This window comes from Pteropus vampyrus, unplaced genomic scaffold (genome assembly GCF_000151845.1).
Source record: "Pteropus vampyrus isolate Shadow unplaced genomic scaffold, Pvam_2.0 Scaffold31, whole genome shotgun sequence".
Lineage (NCBI taxonomy): Eukaryota > Metazoa > Chordata > Mammalia > Chiroptera > Pteropodidae > Pteropus > Pteropus vampyrus.
Genome location: NW_011888812.1, coordinates 2274445 through 2290598, shown reverse-complemented (window position 1 = coordinate 2290598; position 16154 = coordinate 2274445). Strand labels below are relative to the sequence as shown.

Below are 16154 nucleotides of genomic sequence, written 5' to 3'. Positions count from 1 at the left end.
AAATTTCCCCGACCCCACCCAGTAAATGCCCATCATGTCTCCACCCTCTGCCCCAGCATTCTGAAGCTCACCAACATTTCCCAGTAACCTCTCTCCCCCTACATTTCTTAATGCTGGTTAAACATCGCCGTAACTACTCTCCAGGGTACTCTTCTAGCTCCAAATACTCCTAGACACTGGCCATACCGCCCTCCCCTTTAATAACTTCCATCTCCATGGAACTATGATTCAATTTTCCAGAACTTTTTGCAGAAGATATAAACATCTTACAGAATCATCCAAATTTTACCACCAGATTGAGAGCCGAAGGGTCGGCCAAGCAGAGAGAAACCGCTGTTTCCCCTAAGGCATTTCTTCTAATACTGACATGGCCCCTGAACTGGCAGGGCCCACAGGAACCTCGGCCCCACGGATGCTGCTGCAGCCCTGGCTGTCAGACCTCCTGTCACACTGTCAGACAGAGCAGGGAGTCAGGGACTCGGGCAACGATGGTTCAGTTCCAGCTCGGCTGGAGCGATGAGAGGCTTCAGGTTCAATCTAGCTGACTAATTTTGAAAATCCAAGGCATGGTTCTGATTCAAAACACTTTTCATGAAAAACGATAAGGAACAATGATGGGAACAACAACAAAAAAGACAATAGCAGAACCAAGATTAGTTCAGAATCCAGCAAATTAGTAGAGTTCCTTCTCGTCTGTGCTTCACATTTCCGTTCATATACCAGTTTTAAATATAGCATGTATTAAATATCAAATGAAGCCACATTTTAACACCCTCTGACTGTGTGAATTTTGCAATTCTAATAGAAAACACACCATAAATTAGGCTGAGGCAACTCGTCTTTTCCAAATGTCTCCAAGTATGATTGTCTAGAACGGATGATAGCACACCGGAGACGTTTTCTCTTTTTTCGTCCAGAGTCTGCCTCACAACTTTTGCTCAAAAAGGTTATGCTTGCGAAAAGAAGGCAAGTCTTTGTTCTTCCTGGTAAATAATCAAAGTGATTTCCTCCTGACTAATCGAGATTTACACATAGCTTTTAAACTGGTGCCATTCCTTAGATATGGAGAGAACCACAAAATGTAGGGGCCTCTCTTAATCAATGATGAATCCCAAGTGTCTAACACTCAATTACAGTTGCTGAATGAACAAAGGACAATAAGAGACTCACCTCTGTCACTTACCATTAAGACAGTTTCTCTAAGGACATAACTGAGGATGTCATTATTGAGACACTTGAGACAACAAATGTCCTTCCTGAGCATCCCTATCACCGCTGAGCTGGTGGAAGGCCCTGCTCCAGCCCCACCATATCTGAATGGTTCCATATCTGAATGGAACATTCCACTGCTATTTCCTCTTTTTTCAGGCCAGGAAGAAAGATGCCAGATGGAACCAAGCCTGGAGCCTGGTTCCTTGCTGGTAGGTGGAAGGATAAAAATCTTGTTAGTTGTCAGAGACAGAGTACCCTGGAGGGCTCACCTGATTCTTCTACATTTGGTGTTTCTCCAAAGATGAAAAGGCTCAGGCTGGTAGCTATAAAGGTTGTTGGTTACATGGAGGGACTGTTGACGCATGGGGAATAAAACCCACGTTCAAGGGTATCTGCTCTGAGCAAAGGGCCTGCTCTCATTTTCCTTCCAGCAATCCGAGGGGCTGAAGAGGCTCAGAGTGGTTAAGTAACTTTCTCAAAGTCACAGAGCTACTGACTGACTGCATGCAAAGTTTGGGCTCTTAATGTGTTATATCATGAATATGGCTGGCACCATTGATGGAGAGGTCTTGGAAATCAGCTTGCTCCTAAAATGTAGACCTAAAGCCTGATAGAGTTTTAAAACTTTCTCACAGCTAACGGTCTCCTCTGTGTCCCCCGCATTGAGCACAGGGCTGGCAGGGAGGGCAAACTCCACACCCCCAGGTGTGAGTCTCTTGCTGAGGACCCGGTGGGTCAGGAATGCAGGCTCAGCTTCTGTCAGAAGCACCTTACGCAGTGCAGTGGGTTATGCCTGAGGGGAGGAAGGGCTGGGGTGTCATTTGGGGAATGAGCCTGTGGGGTGACTGGGCAGAACTTTCTGTGACTGAGACATGACCCAGCAGAGTCTGGGGGCCAAGAGCCTTGCTGGCCTACACATGCAAGGCCATCTTCGAGCGAGCCCAGGAACACGAGTGTGCATGAAAGCCGTCTTGGGAAGCATGGGGCCCAGTGGAGGATTTGAGCCAATCAGCTTCTCTACCTTGGGTTGCAGATTAATGCTGCAGGGAGATGCTTTTCGAGTGACTGAGGTTCTTATGAGCTACTGCTGCATAACAAATCACCCCCCCCCCCAATTTAATGGCTCAAAACGACAACATTTTGTTATCTGTCACAGTGACTGTGGTTCAGGAATTCAGGAAAGCAGCAGTGGTTCTGACTCCAGGTTTCACATACTCTTGAAGTCAGACAGTGGCTGAAGCAGCCCGGGGCTGCTCAGGCACTTCTCTCTCTCTTCATGGGTGTCTCTATGGCTTCTGAGAAGACTAGTTTGGGCTACCTTACAATATGGTGGCCTGAGGGAAATGGAACGGTTTACATGGCAGCCGAAGCTTTCAAGAGGAAGTGTTCCAAGAGCAAGGAGGAAGTTGCACAGCCTTAACATCCTAGCCATAGAAGTCTCATAGCATCACTTCTGCCGTACTCTCTTAGTCAAAACGGGCACATAAGTCGGCCCAGTTTCCAAGGGAAGAACACAGCCTCCACTTCTTGATGAGACAAAAGCCAAAGAATTGTTGGATGTACTTTAAAACTGCCACGTTGAGGTTGGCAGAAAGTCAGAGAGGATTTGGGCCGTGGGTCGCATGGGGATGAGGAAGACACCATAGAGTCACTTCCCCCAAATACAAATACACAGCTTATTTCCAGAAGGGAAGCAGGCAGCCACTAGTTGACCGAAAGAGTTGGAAGGAAAATCTATAAAAGGTTCTGAGCCACGTGGTGGGAAAGACTGCCTAACAAATCAGATAATGAGAACAAAGCATATGTCCTCGGAGAGTTCCCTCAGATTCAAAGTGACCCACATCTGAGGCCCACTGACTTCTGTACAAAAAGCAAAATCAAAGTCAGCTTCCTGTCATCAAAAGAAGAACTATTACCTTGATCAGACTACAAAATCAAGGTAAAAACTTGGCCCTTAAATGGTCACTACAAGTTTAGAATGGAAGGGTCCATAAAAGAAGGAACGAAATCTCTGCAGGATCTCTTTAACTAGACACTTAGGACGAAGGGGGTCGCCTCTATTGGATGTGTACCTCAGTTTCTCCTGTTGGCACTGCAGGGCATTCCAGCTCAGATACATTTTGTTTGAGAGGGCCCACGGAGGCAAAGCGCACACTGAGTGTTCTCTCTCAGGCTGTGTGGATTAATGACACTCAGAGAAAAGACTGTGTTCTCATAGTGGTCAGTGCAAAAAACCAAAGGACATGCTATTAGCCTAAGCCAACCTTTGAACTATTGGTCCAGTTTAAAAGAGTCTTGTGGCAGGGACTGTGGTTAATTATTCCCTAGTGTCCATCCACTCTCCCTTTCTGCCTTTTCAGAAGAGGTTTTCCTGAGTTTTAGTTGAGCATATAAGTACCCACAACAATAAAGAATACATTTCTCAGCCTTTCTTGCAGATAGGTGAGGTCAAGGACTAAGTAAATTCAAGGCACTGGATTATGAATAAAAGTAACGTGTGCAACTTTGGGGTCATCGCCTTAAAAATGAACCAGCCTGGCTTGGTCTTCCCTTTTTATCCTTCATCCTAACGCCTGGGAAATAGTGACCATGGAGTGGCCTTGAGAGCCCTGAGCCGGGCAGAGCTCCCTATTGGTCCAGGCTGCTCCTCTCTGGGGTGTTATATGTAAAAAACTGCAACTCTCGTATAAGGCACTTGTTTCAACTACAACCACCATCTTATTTGAGCCACTGTATAATGCGGTCTGTTTGTTATAGCAGCTTAGCCTATTTCCTGACTAATACAGAATCTGTGGACCACTTCAGGTCTTCCAAACTAAGAACCTAATGCCAAAAGGAATCAGAGAAGGAACACTAGAAATTAGATCTTAAAGGTCCCCAAAGGATTGGCACACAGCCTTCTTTTCTGTACACTGCCCATCTTCTCGCTCTTTTGTTTGTATGAAGTACGCAATACGTCTTCCATGACGCCATGAATGACTGACACTGAGCACTTACAATAGATTATCTCATGCAACCCACTCAAGTCAGTTCTAATGGAAGGAAAGGCTTACTCTAGGACACAGAAGCATCACTGAAGGTAGAGACATTGGGCCTCATAGGAACTAGAGCGGGGACTTGGGAAGCCATCCAGGATAAAGCAAATACTTTCTCCATCTGCTACCTCTGGCCTCTTACACATCCAGGCAGACTAGCACCCTCTACAATGAATTCTACCCTCCCCAATTGTGGCTTCTATGTGGCTGTATCCTATCCCTACATGTCTGCTGAGCCTCCTAAGGCTGATTCAGCCCTGAATATCTGAGTTTGAGAGAGATACTCTGACTCACTGTTGGCCAGCCCATAAACTGATGGGCCTACGGTCTGGTGCCCATGCCTAGTTGGGTCGACAGCGGCTGAGGTGATGGCAGCCGTCTTGGAGAGCAGAAGGCTGGCCCTTCTGCCTTAAGGTCCTGAGTGGACAGTCTAAAAGGAGCTGAGGACAGGACAGCTAACATATCACATCTACAATACCTTGGCACCCAGAATATATGGTGTGTTCGTGTTTCACGTGACATTTTTCAAGTTGGTAGTGCTGGTCAAAGGGGTGGTTGTGTATCCCTGGTCTTCCTCTCCAACTGAAACATAAGCTACTAGATAATGGAGCAGCTCCTAGGAATAATCTTGACTTCACACAGCACCTAGCAGTGTGTTCTGCAAAAGGAGACCCTCAATAAAAGCTGACCTACTGATGCAAATTGGAGTGGTGCACACATTATGGAGGGCACAAGATCTCAAGGAAGAAAACTCATAGATGGAGAATGTAGGTCACTGTCATTTTGTGGCATTCTAGAACCAAAGGTTACACAGACTGATAACCTGCTGAGTTTCCAGAGAGAAACAGAGAGAAAGAAGTGCTGGGAGTGTTTTGGGGGCGGGTATGGCAAGATATTTACAATACGAGAGCACATTTCCACTTTTCACAGGCCACAGAGCTCTCAGGGAGCCAGCCTTGGGAAAAGAAGAGAAGAGAAGGGAAGAGGAAGAGGGAGAGGAAGAGGAGAGAAGAGAAGAGAAAAGAAGAAAGATAATTACTGGATTGCATAACCTAAGAAAGATTTTCAAGACACTAGTCAAGAGTGGGAGGGTGGGAATATCTCGACTGTTCCCATCACCTCTGCCCTCCCAAACTATTCTCATCTTGGAGAATTCACAGGATCTATTATTCTCCAGATTCATGTACAGTATCCCCAAGTCTCAATTAGGTTTCCCCTGCCCATGGGAGAGCAGAGCTCAATCAGACCCGCAGAGAATCAAATTCTCACTGTGTGCAGTGATAATTAGCCCCTCCCGTGAGTTCTTTTTCCAGAGTTGAGCATCTCATTTCTCCTGATTTTCTTCTTCTGGCTCCACCTTCCAACTGAAGCACGCAAGGAGGAGGCCTTCACAAGCTGGCCTCGACCTACCCCGACAGCTTCACGTCCCCGCATATCCCCCACCGCACATACACACGCACACTGTGCTCCGGTCATAAGGAATCTGTCTTTAAATATGATACTTTCTCTGGCTAGATGCTCAGCCTGGTGCCTGCTTATGGGTCAATTTTTGTTTATTCTTAAAGACTAGGTGGAGATTTCATATCTCTGGGCAGAGATTTCACATTCCCCTGGGAAAAACAGTCATTCTTCGCTGGCCCAGTCATGTCCTCGTGTCTCCCACAGCATACTGCTCATTCATCTGTGACAGCATTTATCAGAGTATTTAGGGTCATTATCTATAGGGCACTAAGTTTCTCCCTTGTAGACAGTGAGCTGCTTTGATCTGGTCTAGCTCTGTATTTCTTCCAGAACCTGGGTGGGGCTGGACAATAGCAGGCACTCTGCAAATGATTTGAGTTTGGACGACTATGAGGAAGAGTCAAGAAAACAGACGTGTTGGGGGCGGTGCGGGGAGCTGAGGGCCACACGCTATCCATGGACCGGATGGACAAGGTCCCTTGCATAACCAAGCAGCACAGCACAGCAGTCCTGCGGCTTAGAACACTTGCAGAGCAGACCTGCAGACGGGCAGCAAGTCCCATGCTTGGTCCCATTGCCCTGAAACTTGGTCCATCCACCTCAGGAAGAGGCATGCTCTGCCAAGTGTCCAGGTGGGACTCTAATAACACATGCCAGGGAGAGAAAGGGACAGATGGAGCCAGGAGAGGAAGAGAAAGAGGGACATGTGCAAGGAATGGAGGAGACTAAAAGCTCTGAAGATTCCTACAGGGACTATGAGATCAGGAAGCAATCACCATCCTCAGTGCAGAATCATTCTGACTTGCTTCTAAATGACGGACATTTTAGAAATCCTCAAACTCCTGTTGCAAAAGCTCAGTTACTAAGAAGAAAACCCCATAGGTACAGAGAGGCGGCAATCAACCTCTCCTGACCTCCATCTGTTTCTTCCAATGGAGTCAGCATTTCTGCCTTTCCCAGCCCAGCTGGGCTTTCAAATGCTCAAATTAAAAGTGGGAAAAAAAGGCTTCTGCATTCCTTCAGCAGTTTTATTCTAAGTAAAGCCAAATGAATTCTTTTGGGGTGACAATTCTTTCTGAGGGCCCCTCTAACGAAGCTCTTGACATCACTGGGCAGCCATGAGTTTTGTGGTAAGTATTGACTACCCATCAAATTCTAGGTTGTGACATTTTTGGTTGGATCCCCTAAATCTAGACTCTTTTTAAAAAATATATAAAGCTCTCTTCCTTTTGTATTTGAAAAACTGAACTAAAAACTAGCCCTTTTCCCATCTCACTGCTCACCATGATTTCTCCAGAAATGATCTTTGGCTGCTCAGACACTCGGTTTTCTTGCAACAGAAAGCAAAGGTCTCTTCCAAAGGCATAAGCTCCTTTTACTCTCAATTACCTCGCCTAGTGGGGAGCCTTGAGGAGAAGGGCAAAAAGCACGCACACCTGGAAAACAGAGCAGCTCCTCCAGGTCTGCAGAATTAGCAAACCATGGCGAACCTCCATGGGCTATTTCTATCCCTTGCCACCCTCATCCAGTTTATCATCGAACCTTGGCAATGCTAGTCTCAAATACTTCTTGAAGCCATTTCTCTGTCTATTCCCGCTGTTACCACCTTCACATGTCTAGTCTGTGACTTCCCACTGCCCACTGGAGAAAGTCCAAAATCCTTCACGTGGCTTTCCAGGAGGCCACCAGTCCACAGGCCAGCACGATCACTCCAGCTCCCTCCCTAGTTAGTTATTCTCTTTCTGTCCATCCCAAGGACGCCCCGCGGATCATCCGCTCCTCAAGTGCACCTCGCTGTCTCTCAATTCTGGATCTTCTGACGTGTAGTTCCTCTTCCCCCTCCCCGCCCCTCCTCTTGGCCAGTGAACTCCCCCTTATCCTTCTGGTTTCAAACTCAGCACCTCTTTCTCAAGAAGGCCTTCCGCACCCTGCAGATTCCTGTGGCATTCATTCCAGAGCATCCTGAGTTTGCCTTTTCTACACATTCCTCGCAGGTCCTTGTCTCACTGTGCTTTTGCACTTCGGCCACTCACTGACAGTTTCGCATCCCCTTGTCCATAAGTCTACTGTGGCACCTGTGTATGGCTGTGCCCTGCCCGAGTGTGACCTCTTGGGGGCTGTAACAGTTGCTACGGCTACCGTAATGAAGCACCACAAAGGGATGGCTTAAACGACAGAAAGTCACTGTCCCACACTTCTGGGTACCAGACATGGGCAGGTTTGGTTCCTGCTGAGGGCCATAGGGAGAACCTGTTCCATGCCTCTTCCCCAGATTCCAGTGGTTTTCTGGGAATCTTTGGCATTCCTTGTCTTGAAGATACGTCACCTCAATTTCTGCCTTCATGTTCACATAGCATTCTTCCTGTGTGTGTGCGTATGTCTGAGTCCAAATCTGCCCTTTATAAGGATGCCAGTCACATTGGATTAGAGACCCACCCTACTCCAGTTTGACCTCATCTTAATTAATTATATCTGCAATGACCCTATTTCCAAATAAAGTCATATCCTGAGGTGCTGGGGTTTAGGACTTCGACATATGGATTTGAGGGGAAGGACACAACAGGAGAAGAGTCAAGAGCACTTCCGTGTCGCCTGCATATAGTGCAGGGCCTGGAAGATAGGGGACCCACATTACCTGCCCGTTGACAAAAATGCCAGTAACAATTGTGCGCTCGCTCACGCTCTCTCTCTCACACACACACACGCACACATAATTCTACAGAAGAAATAGGACAAAGCTGTCACTTAGCTTCTGGTGAGGTGCCAAACCTCACTGCCAACTTTCCAGATTCTTCTTAAGCGTTATCACCAGAATACAGCAAGCAAGATAACGAAACTGCAACCCAACTGCCAAAATACTCAATTAACTATCCTGGCACTGGCGGCTTCCTCAGATGGGCTTAACGTCCCAGCATCCCTCATGAGGTGGAAAGGTGGAAAGGAATCATTAATCTTTCTCACTGAAAGGAAGACCTGAGTACTGAAAGAGGAAGAACACGCCAGCGTTCACACACAGCCTCCCCCCCGAGCGTGTAGGACCAAGGGCTGCATCGGCTGCCTGGTGTTCCTGGTCACAGCACAGTGACAACCAGACGGCAGTCTCACAGGGCGACAAAGAGCCATGGAGAACTGCGAAGAACATTAGTTTGTGCGCTGGATGACCGGAGTTCCATGCCGACTTTACCACTTACTCGCTGTGTGGACGTGGCGTGACCATGAACAAATTCTCTGGTCCTCGCATTCTTCATCTAGAAAGCGGGGCTCATTCTCTGTGGGAAGGACCACTCTCACTGAGATGTCGTGAGGACTAACTGGGGAAACATACGTCAAATGCTTGGAATGGTGCCCAACTCTTACAGCGATCTTTGTAAACGCCCTGCCGGATCTCCTTCCGAAGGCCTGACCCCCGCACATCACCTGAGTCTTCATAAGCTCTCTGTGACCACAGCGATCAGAATTGGGGCCCACTTGAGAGGTATTCAGTGTATAAGTTATCTATTACTGACTACTTACCACATAACCCAAAACTCAGAGACTTAAAAAAAAAACAACCCAAATGTTTATTATCTCACAGTTTCTATCAGAAATCCAGGAGGAGCTTAGGTCTCACTCAAGGCCTCTTATAGGGCTACACTCAAGGTGTCTGCTAGGGCCTCAGATAGCTCAGATAGCTGGACCAGAGGAGGAGACGCTTTCAAGCTCACGCAGGTGGCTACAGGCAGGCCTTAGTTTTCCAGTGGCTCTGGTCAGAGCCCTCCCCAGGTCCTTGTCACATGGGCCTATCCATAGGGCAGCTTAAAACATGGCAGCTGGCTTCCATCAGCACGAACGAGAAAGAGAGTAAGCAAAACAGACGCCAGAGTCTTTTGTAATCTAATCATGGAACTGACATCCCATCACTTTTGATGCTATTCTCTTTGTTAAAAGCAAGTCACAATTTGTACATCTATGTTCACAGCAGCATTATTCACAATAGCCAAAAGGTGGAAGCAACTCAAGCGTTCATCAACAGATGAATGGATAAACAAAATGCGGGACAGACATACAATGGAGTATTATTCAGCCTTAATTAAAAAGGAAGGAAATCTGACACATGTTACAATGTGGATGAAACTTGAAGGCATTAGGCTAAGTGAAAAATAAGTCAGTCAGAAAAAGACAACTACTGTAAGATTCCCCTTACATGAGGTATCTAGAGTAGTCAAATTCATAGAGACAGAAAGAACATTGGTTGCCAGGGGCTGGGGGGAGGGGAGAATTGGTAGGGGAGGGGTGTTATATAATGGGTACAGAGTTTCAGTTTTGCAAGATGAAAAAGTTCTGGAGATAGGCATATAACAATGTGAATATACTTCAACACTACCAAACTGTACCCTTAAAAATGGTTAGGATAGGACATTTTATGTTACGCGTATTTTGCCACCATTTTTTTTTTTTTTTTTTAAAAAAGCAAGTCACAAAGTCCAGATCGTGTTCAAAGGGTTATTAGGATTATACCGGGGAGTGTACCCCAAGGGGTGGGGACCTTTAAAGGCTGCCTGCCACATTTAGTCATTTATCCAAAGCGGGAAAGAATCCGTTTAATTAGGATTGAATTCAACATATTTAAGGTCATCTGAGTGCTGGCCACACCCACATGTGCATGGCAGCACCTGCTGACCCTCAGATGTACCCCGACCCTCCAAAGAGACATCCTAGGCAACAGAAAATCCACATGCAAGCCTGCTCCAAAGCCACTGCTTTTGGAATTACCTGGTAAACAGCTTATGTTTCCAATCGATGAGGCCCTAATTAAAATTCAATGGGTTCCCTGGTGTGTAATACATCCCATATGGAATAGAAAGGCCTGGTAATGACTCCTTTCACAGTCCCATTCCCACTTCCGATTCCTGACAGTTCGCGGTCGGCCGTAAAGGCCGAGGAGAAGGAAGGGAACCAAGTCGGACGAGCGGAAGAAGGCAGGAGCGGTGCACAAGCTGCTGTCGCCAGCGTGGGGACACCACTCCTCCGTGCCCTCTTCATATCAGAAGAAAAGTATTTCAAACACCGTATTTCCTGTCGCAGAGCCAGTTTTCTCCACTCCATCAAAATAAACATTATAAAATATAATTTTCTTCTCCCACATCCATTGAAAGCGAAGATGCATTTTTCAAGGACTGGCAGCCTGGCAGAAGCAGACAGGATACATTTGGACTAAATGAGCTCGCACACAGAAGGTGCTTAGCACAGTACCCAGCGTATAGTAAGGTTAGGAGAATGTTGACAGTGGGTCAAATCTGATGTGGTACAAGATGATGTACTGTCTAGTTGAGATGCCTCTGAAATTCTTCAGGAAGACACCACATGGAGCCCGGGGGCTCAAAAGCTCATGTGACAGGTTTTCCTCCAGCACTGGTACACTGGTGTTCCTTTGTTCAAGCACCAAAATTAGGAATAGGTTTGCATTTATTTTTTTATTTTTTATTTATAGGCGAGGCAACCCTTGGTTGACCTCACAGATTGCAAGGACCTTGTCAGCTTACAATCTCTTATTTTTTTTATTTTTTACACCTACAGCACCTGGTCTTCCTAGGTAGTCTCCCATCCAAGTACTAACCAGGCCCAGCCCTGCTTAGCTTCCGAGATCAGACGGGATCGGGCTTGTTCAGGGTGGCATGGCCGTAGACTTTGGTTTGCATTCAGAGGCTACCTGATAGGAAGAAAGAATACCCTTCAGTACTGGAGTCACACTTGGAGCAGGGGGACGTTCTATCATAAGACGGATGCAGAACTGCAGAGTGGCCAAGGGGACAGCGGGCCCCCATCTCATGATCACTGCAGGACATGCTCCCCCGAGGGGACAACAGAATTATCTACTTTATTTAAACAATCATAATAATACTTACTATGATTATTTTAACAGATTGTGGGTTCTTGAATTCACATAACTTAAAAACACATACGGTACAAGTTGAACACAGCTTAATAACATGACACCCGACAAAGATATCTTTTCCACTCTTTAGCACTTATTAAACCTACTGTGTGCAGGACTTTGTGCTACTCAGTAGGACTCTTTGGGACTCAAGAGGCAAGAAAAAAAAAGGCAGGCTTCCCATTCTTAGGTAGCTAATGACAATGCACCCTTTCACAATAAGCACCATTGCTCAGAAGCTGTTATACTGTTGGTAACAACTGTTAACCAACAGTTGTTACCCACATCCTAATGCGACTTGTTTTCTGAGAGCATGTGCAAACAGAGCTTACTTTCTAAGAGGACTGTCATTTGGGTATGGAAGGCTCAAAGCTGAGATGCTAAGGAAGGTTGCTCCAATAAGGTATTTGCTTCAGGTGTATGTGCCCACCACCAACTTGTCCTATACCTCATGTTTGTATTATGAAAGTACAATATGGATAGAGAGAAATGAGCTGGATTTAGAAATACTAATTTAACCAGCCTACCCAGGGACAGTTCTTCAGGGCAAGCAAAACTCTGCCTCAGCAAAATGTTGAGATGGGCATGTGAAGCGGAGAGGCACTATCTAAACCATCAGGACGAACTCCCTAACTTCCAAGTTTTAGACTTGGGAGGCCTTTTGCTGAACCTCTCAGGGCACTGTAAGTGAATCTAGTAAACCCATAAGAAACTATGTAAGAAATAATATTTACAGAAAATTTTCCTCAGTCCCTCCTATCTATACTAATATTTACTTGACTTTGTGACTACTGTTCCCTGCATTTGGAATCTCTCACTGCCGGTGGCACATGCCACAGGAGGTATACTGACATAACTTTTAGTTTATAAAAATGTAACTTTGTTTAAGGCTAAGAAGTTTAGAAATTCCTAGGCAAATGGCAAGATTAGAAACCTCTCAGTGTAGAACAGTGGTTGCCAGACTTTAAAGTGCATTCGCATCACCTGGGAGGGTTGTGATAACACAGATTGCTCCCCATTTGATTCAGCTGGTATGGGGTGTAGCCTTAGCTCTGCATTTCCAAGGACTCCCCACGCGATGCCGATGCTGCTGAGGTTCAAACTCTGAGACCCTCTGTTGAAGCAAAAACTCAAGGAGGGGATTTTCTAGGCAAAGACAATCAGAGGCAAATTTTATCCAAGACTCACCTCCCAGAGCTGTTCTCTGCACACATTTTGGCAAAGTCTATGCTCATGTACATTTTGTATTTTCTTGTCTATGGTCCTCAGGAGTATAGATTTGGATCAATCATAATCCCCGGTTTGTGACCCATTCTTGCCAGTGGTCTGTCTATTCATAACACATTTGTTCATTCATTCATTTTTAACAACATAATAAACGCCAACCAAAATAAAAGCTAGGACCTCGAAAAGAACCTGCATCTAACTTCATGGAGCTTCTCTCATGCATTCTATCTCCCAACTAATGGGTTAGTCAGTTAACCATCTTTCTCTGGCTTTTCTTTTTTACAGTTTTATTAAACCTATAAACTGTGGTACCTTTACAACAGAAGAATACTGAATAACAGTCAAGAAAATGAACTGTACCAACAAATAATAATAGGCGTGAATCACGGCAATATAATATTAAGTGAAAAAAGACTGCATACAGATACCAGTTTATAACAGAAATATATACGTTTTAGTATGTCTTAAAATGGACGAACATTTTTAAATCTTTGCATTTTCCTCTCGCCGCTGAAGAAAATACATGTTTACTGGAAAAGAGTCAATAAGAAATGTACCTGGTTGGTTTTCATGAGAGAGGATATGACCCCACTGCATCCTTCTGAGTTCCCTAAAAAGCTCATCTTTCCATCCCCCAACTGCATCCTTCAGCTTCCAGAAAATAGCTCTGAGACCGAGAGCCCTGATATGAGTAGGCGATTCACACAAGAGGAAACAAAGTAGTAAACAAACACATGGGGGAAAATGTTAACTTTGCTCATAATCAGAGAATGCAAATTACAGCATTTGGAGAACTATCGTTCTATGACTACCAAATTAGCAAACACGGGAAAAATGGAACGGCATAGAATGCCTGGGGTGTTACAGTGGAGCTGACATGTGCACACAATGCTAGCAGCCGTCTAAAGTAAAAAAAAAATAATAATAATTTCAAACAGCTGTATGACGAGGTGGAGCCGTGAACCACGCAGATGTCACACTCGGCGGAATTTGCCCTGAACGAGTAATTCGATGGAAAGAAACAACCTCGATGGCCCCCAACAACGCAGTAATTCAGAAAACCACAGTGGATCCCCGTGACAGTGTGGAAGGCAGCGGGGGCAAATTTCAATATTGAAGAGAAAAATATATATTTGATATTTAAGACATGAGGGAAACAAACGGTAGGTGCATTATAGTTAAAATCATGGCACAAGGACTGCAAGGTAAAGTGCAAAAGTTAAGACAGCTGTTGTATCTGGAGGTGGGTACGGGTGGTGTTTTCTCCCTTCGGTGCTACTGCGGTGTGGTGTTGCAATCATTTCTTAGCGCTCGGGCGTCTCCTACCTTGAGAACTTTCGCAGCTTTCCTCGTCGCTGTTGTCCTGACAGTTATTTTGCCCGTCGCAAATGAAGCTCTTGTCAATGCAGAGGCCGTTCTTGCAGTGGTAACGGGCAGTGGAGCAAAGCAGAGGGTTTGCTGCTGTGAGAGGAAAACAGAGCCAGGTCATCAGGGAGGCCAGCAAGTCCCCACGGGACACCCCAAAAGGTTCTCCAGCCAGGAGTGTGTCCTGCTCAGGAAGCAGTGAGCTCATCACCTACGATGGCTGACTCAGAGCCTGTCCTGGAACACTAGCCAGCCAATGACCTGAACAGGCAAGACTCACTCTGCCTCATTCTCAAAGCCCCTTTCCCCAAGTCACCATGCTGATATCCTATAACCATACCCACATGGCCAGAGGGCAGCGCCTCGCCCCAGGTGGTCAACCTCTAGGCAGGCCAGCAGCCTTTGAGGGGCCTGGGCAAACCTGAAAGTCTCAGGAGAGCTGAGAGTGGAATGGATGGAGCAAAAGAGATATATAGAGAAAAGCAAAGCCAGAGGGAGCAGCTGATCAGGGATCCAGGGACGTCTGTCACTGAGGAGGTGATGGCATCATCTGGTCCAATAGCTATTCCTCCTGTATCTTTATGGCTCACCAAGCAAACTCAGTGGTCTCAATTTCTTCTTTGCAACCAAAGAAGCCCATTAACCCACTTGGTCAGCCTGTCAGGGTTCCTATTCCAGGAACCTTCAGGAACCTTAAAAGAAATGACAGATATGATCCCCCCCATCAAAGACAAGGCTGGAAACTGGCCAGTGTGAGGTCACCATAAACTACTTATAAGCAAATCTCCATGGAAAATCAGTATTTCTATAGCGCAATTTACCTCACTTCCCTGTTCCTTGCAGTGCAATTCAAACAAGGCTTTTCCGGGGCTCTATTTTTAATAAATGAAGTGGCAAAGTAGAAATTACTCCAGTCCCAGCTCTGCCAGTTATTAGCTGTATAATCTTGGGCAAATTACTTCACCTCTCGAGCCTCGGTTTCTGGATCTGTGGACAGGACCAGCTACATAATTTGCAGGGCCCAGTACAAACTGAAAAAAATGTGGGGCCAACTGTTCAAAAATTATTTAAATACAGATGAAGCAGGGCATAAAACCAAGCATGGCACTCTTCTAAGTTAAGCACGAGCCCTGTGTGGCTGTGCCGGTCGCAGGCCCACCAAGCTGCTCCTGCTACTTACAGCATTAATTTGAGCATCAACTGAGATGACGTGTAACAAAATGTATAGCGTAGAGTCTGACACGTAGCACGGTCTCGGATTATTAGATGTGCTCCCCCAGTTATGTCTGTCTCGGTCCCCCAGAGGATGACCCTCTCTGAAGGAGAGAGATTAGTGATGATAAGAGGGGGCATCCTGGATGTTGGGTGAGGAACTGAGCCCACCCCTGAATTACACATTGTGGGAAGAGCACTAGAGCGGGCGCCAGGCCCAGCACAGAGGATTGCTATAGGATCAAGGGCAAGTCAGCTGCAGAGTCTCTCAGTGGTCCTTAACTGCAAGATGGCAGCTGTCATAGACCTTCCCCGTATGCTTCACTGAGCTATTGTTAAGATACACAGAAACCATGGCTGTGAGGACTGTAAATTTCACAGGGCTCCGTAAACCTGAAGGATTTGCAAAGTTATTTTTTAACTATTCAACTCAGAAAGTTTGATTTGAAAGGTCAGAGGAGGTAGAGGGATAGGGGAAGCCAGTGTTCCTAGTTTTGAAGATGATGGACCAGTACAAAGTCAAACGAAAGGAGTCTGGCCTGAAAACGAAGTTTTAATTATTTAAATTGCTGTGGGCCAGAGAATGGTTCAATTTGATTAAGCTGAAACCAAGGTCTGACTTCAGCCAAAACCAAAATGGGGAAACCCAAAACCACAAATCACATTCGGTTTCTGTCCAAGGCAGCCCTCCAAACCCGTCGCATCCCACCACGGTGGCCTTCAGCTTC

General features: G+C 46.0%; 1 protein-coding gene and 1 non-coding gene across 8 annotated transcripts in view; both read right to left on the bottom strand.

Moving 5' to 3' along the window:
• The window catches only part of LDLRAD3 (low density lipoprotein receptor class A domain containing 3), a 187068-nt gene that overhangs the window by 101030 nt on the left and 69884 nt on the right, over window positions 1–16154 (bottom strand). For all 7 annotated transcript variants that reach the window (XM_011356832.2, XM_023528682.1, XM_023528683.1 and 4 more), the window contains one exon: window positions 14176–14310. In XM_011356832.2, the coding sequence (XP_011355134.1) occupies window positions 14176–14310 (135 nt within the window). The remainder of the gene's footprint in view (window positions 1–14175; window positions 14311–16154) is intronic.
• Window positions 11256–11374, bottom strand: LOC111737859. The gene has a single exon (XR_002779590.1). It is a non-coding gene; the product is annotated as a 5S ribosomal RNA (ribosomal RNA).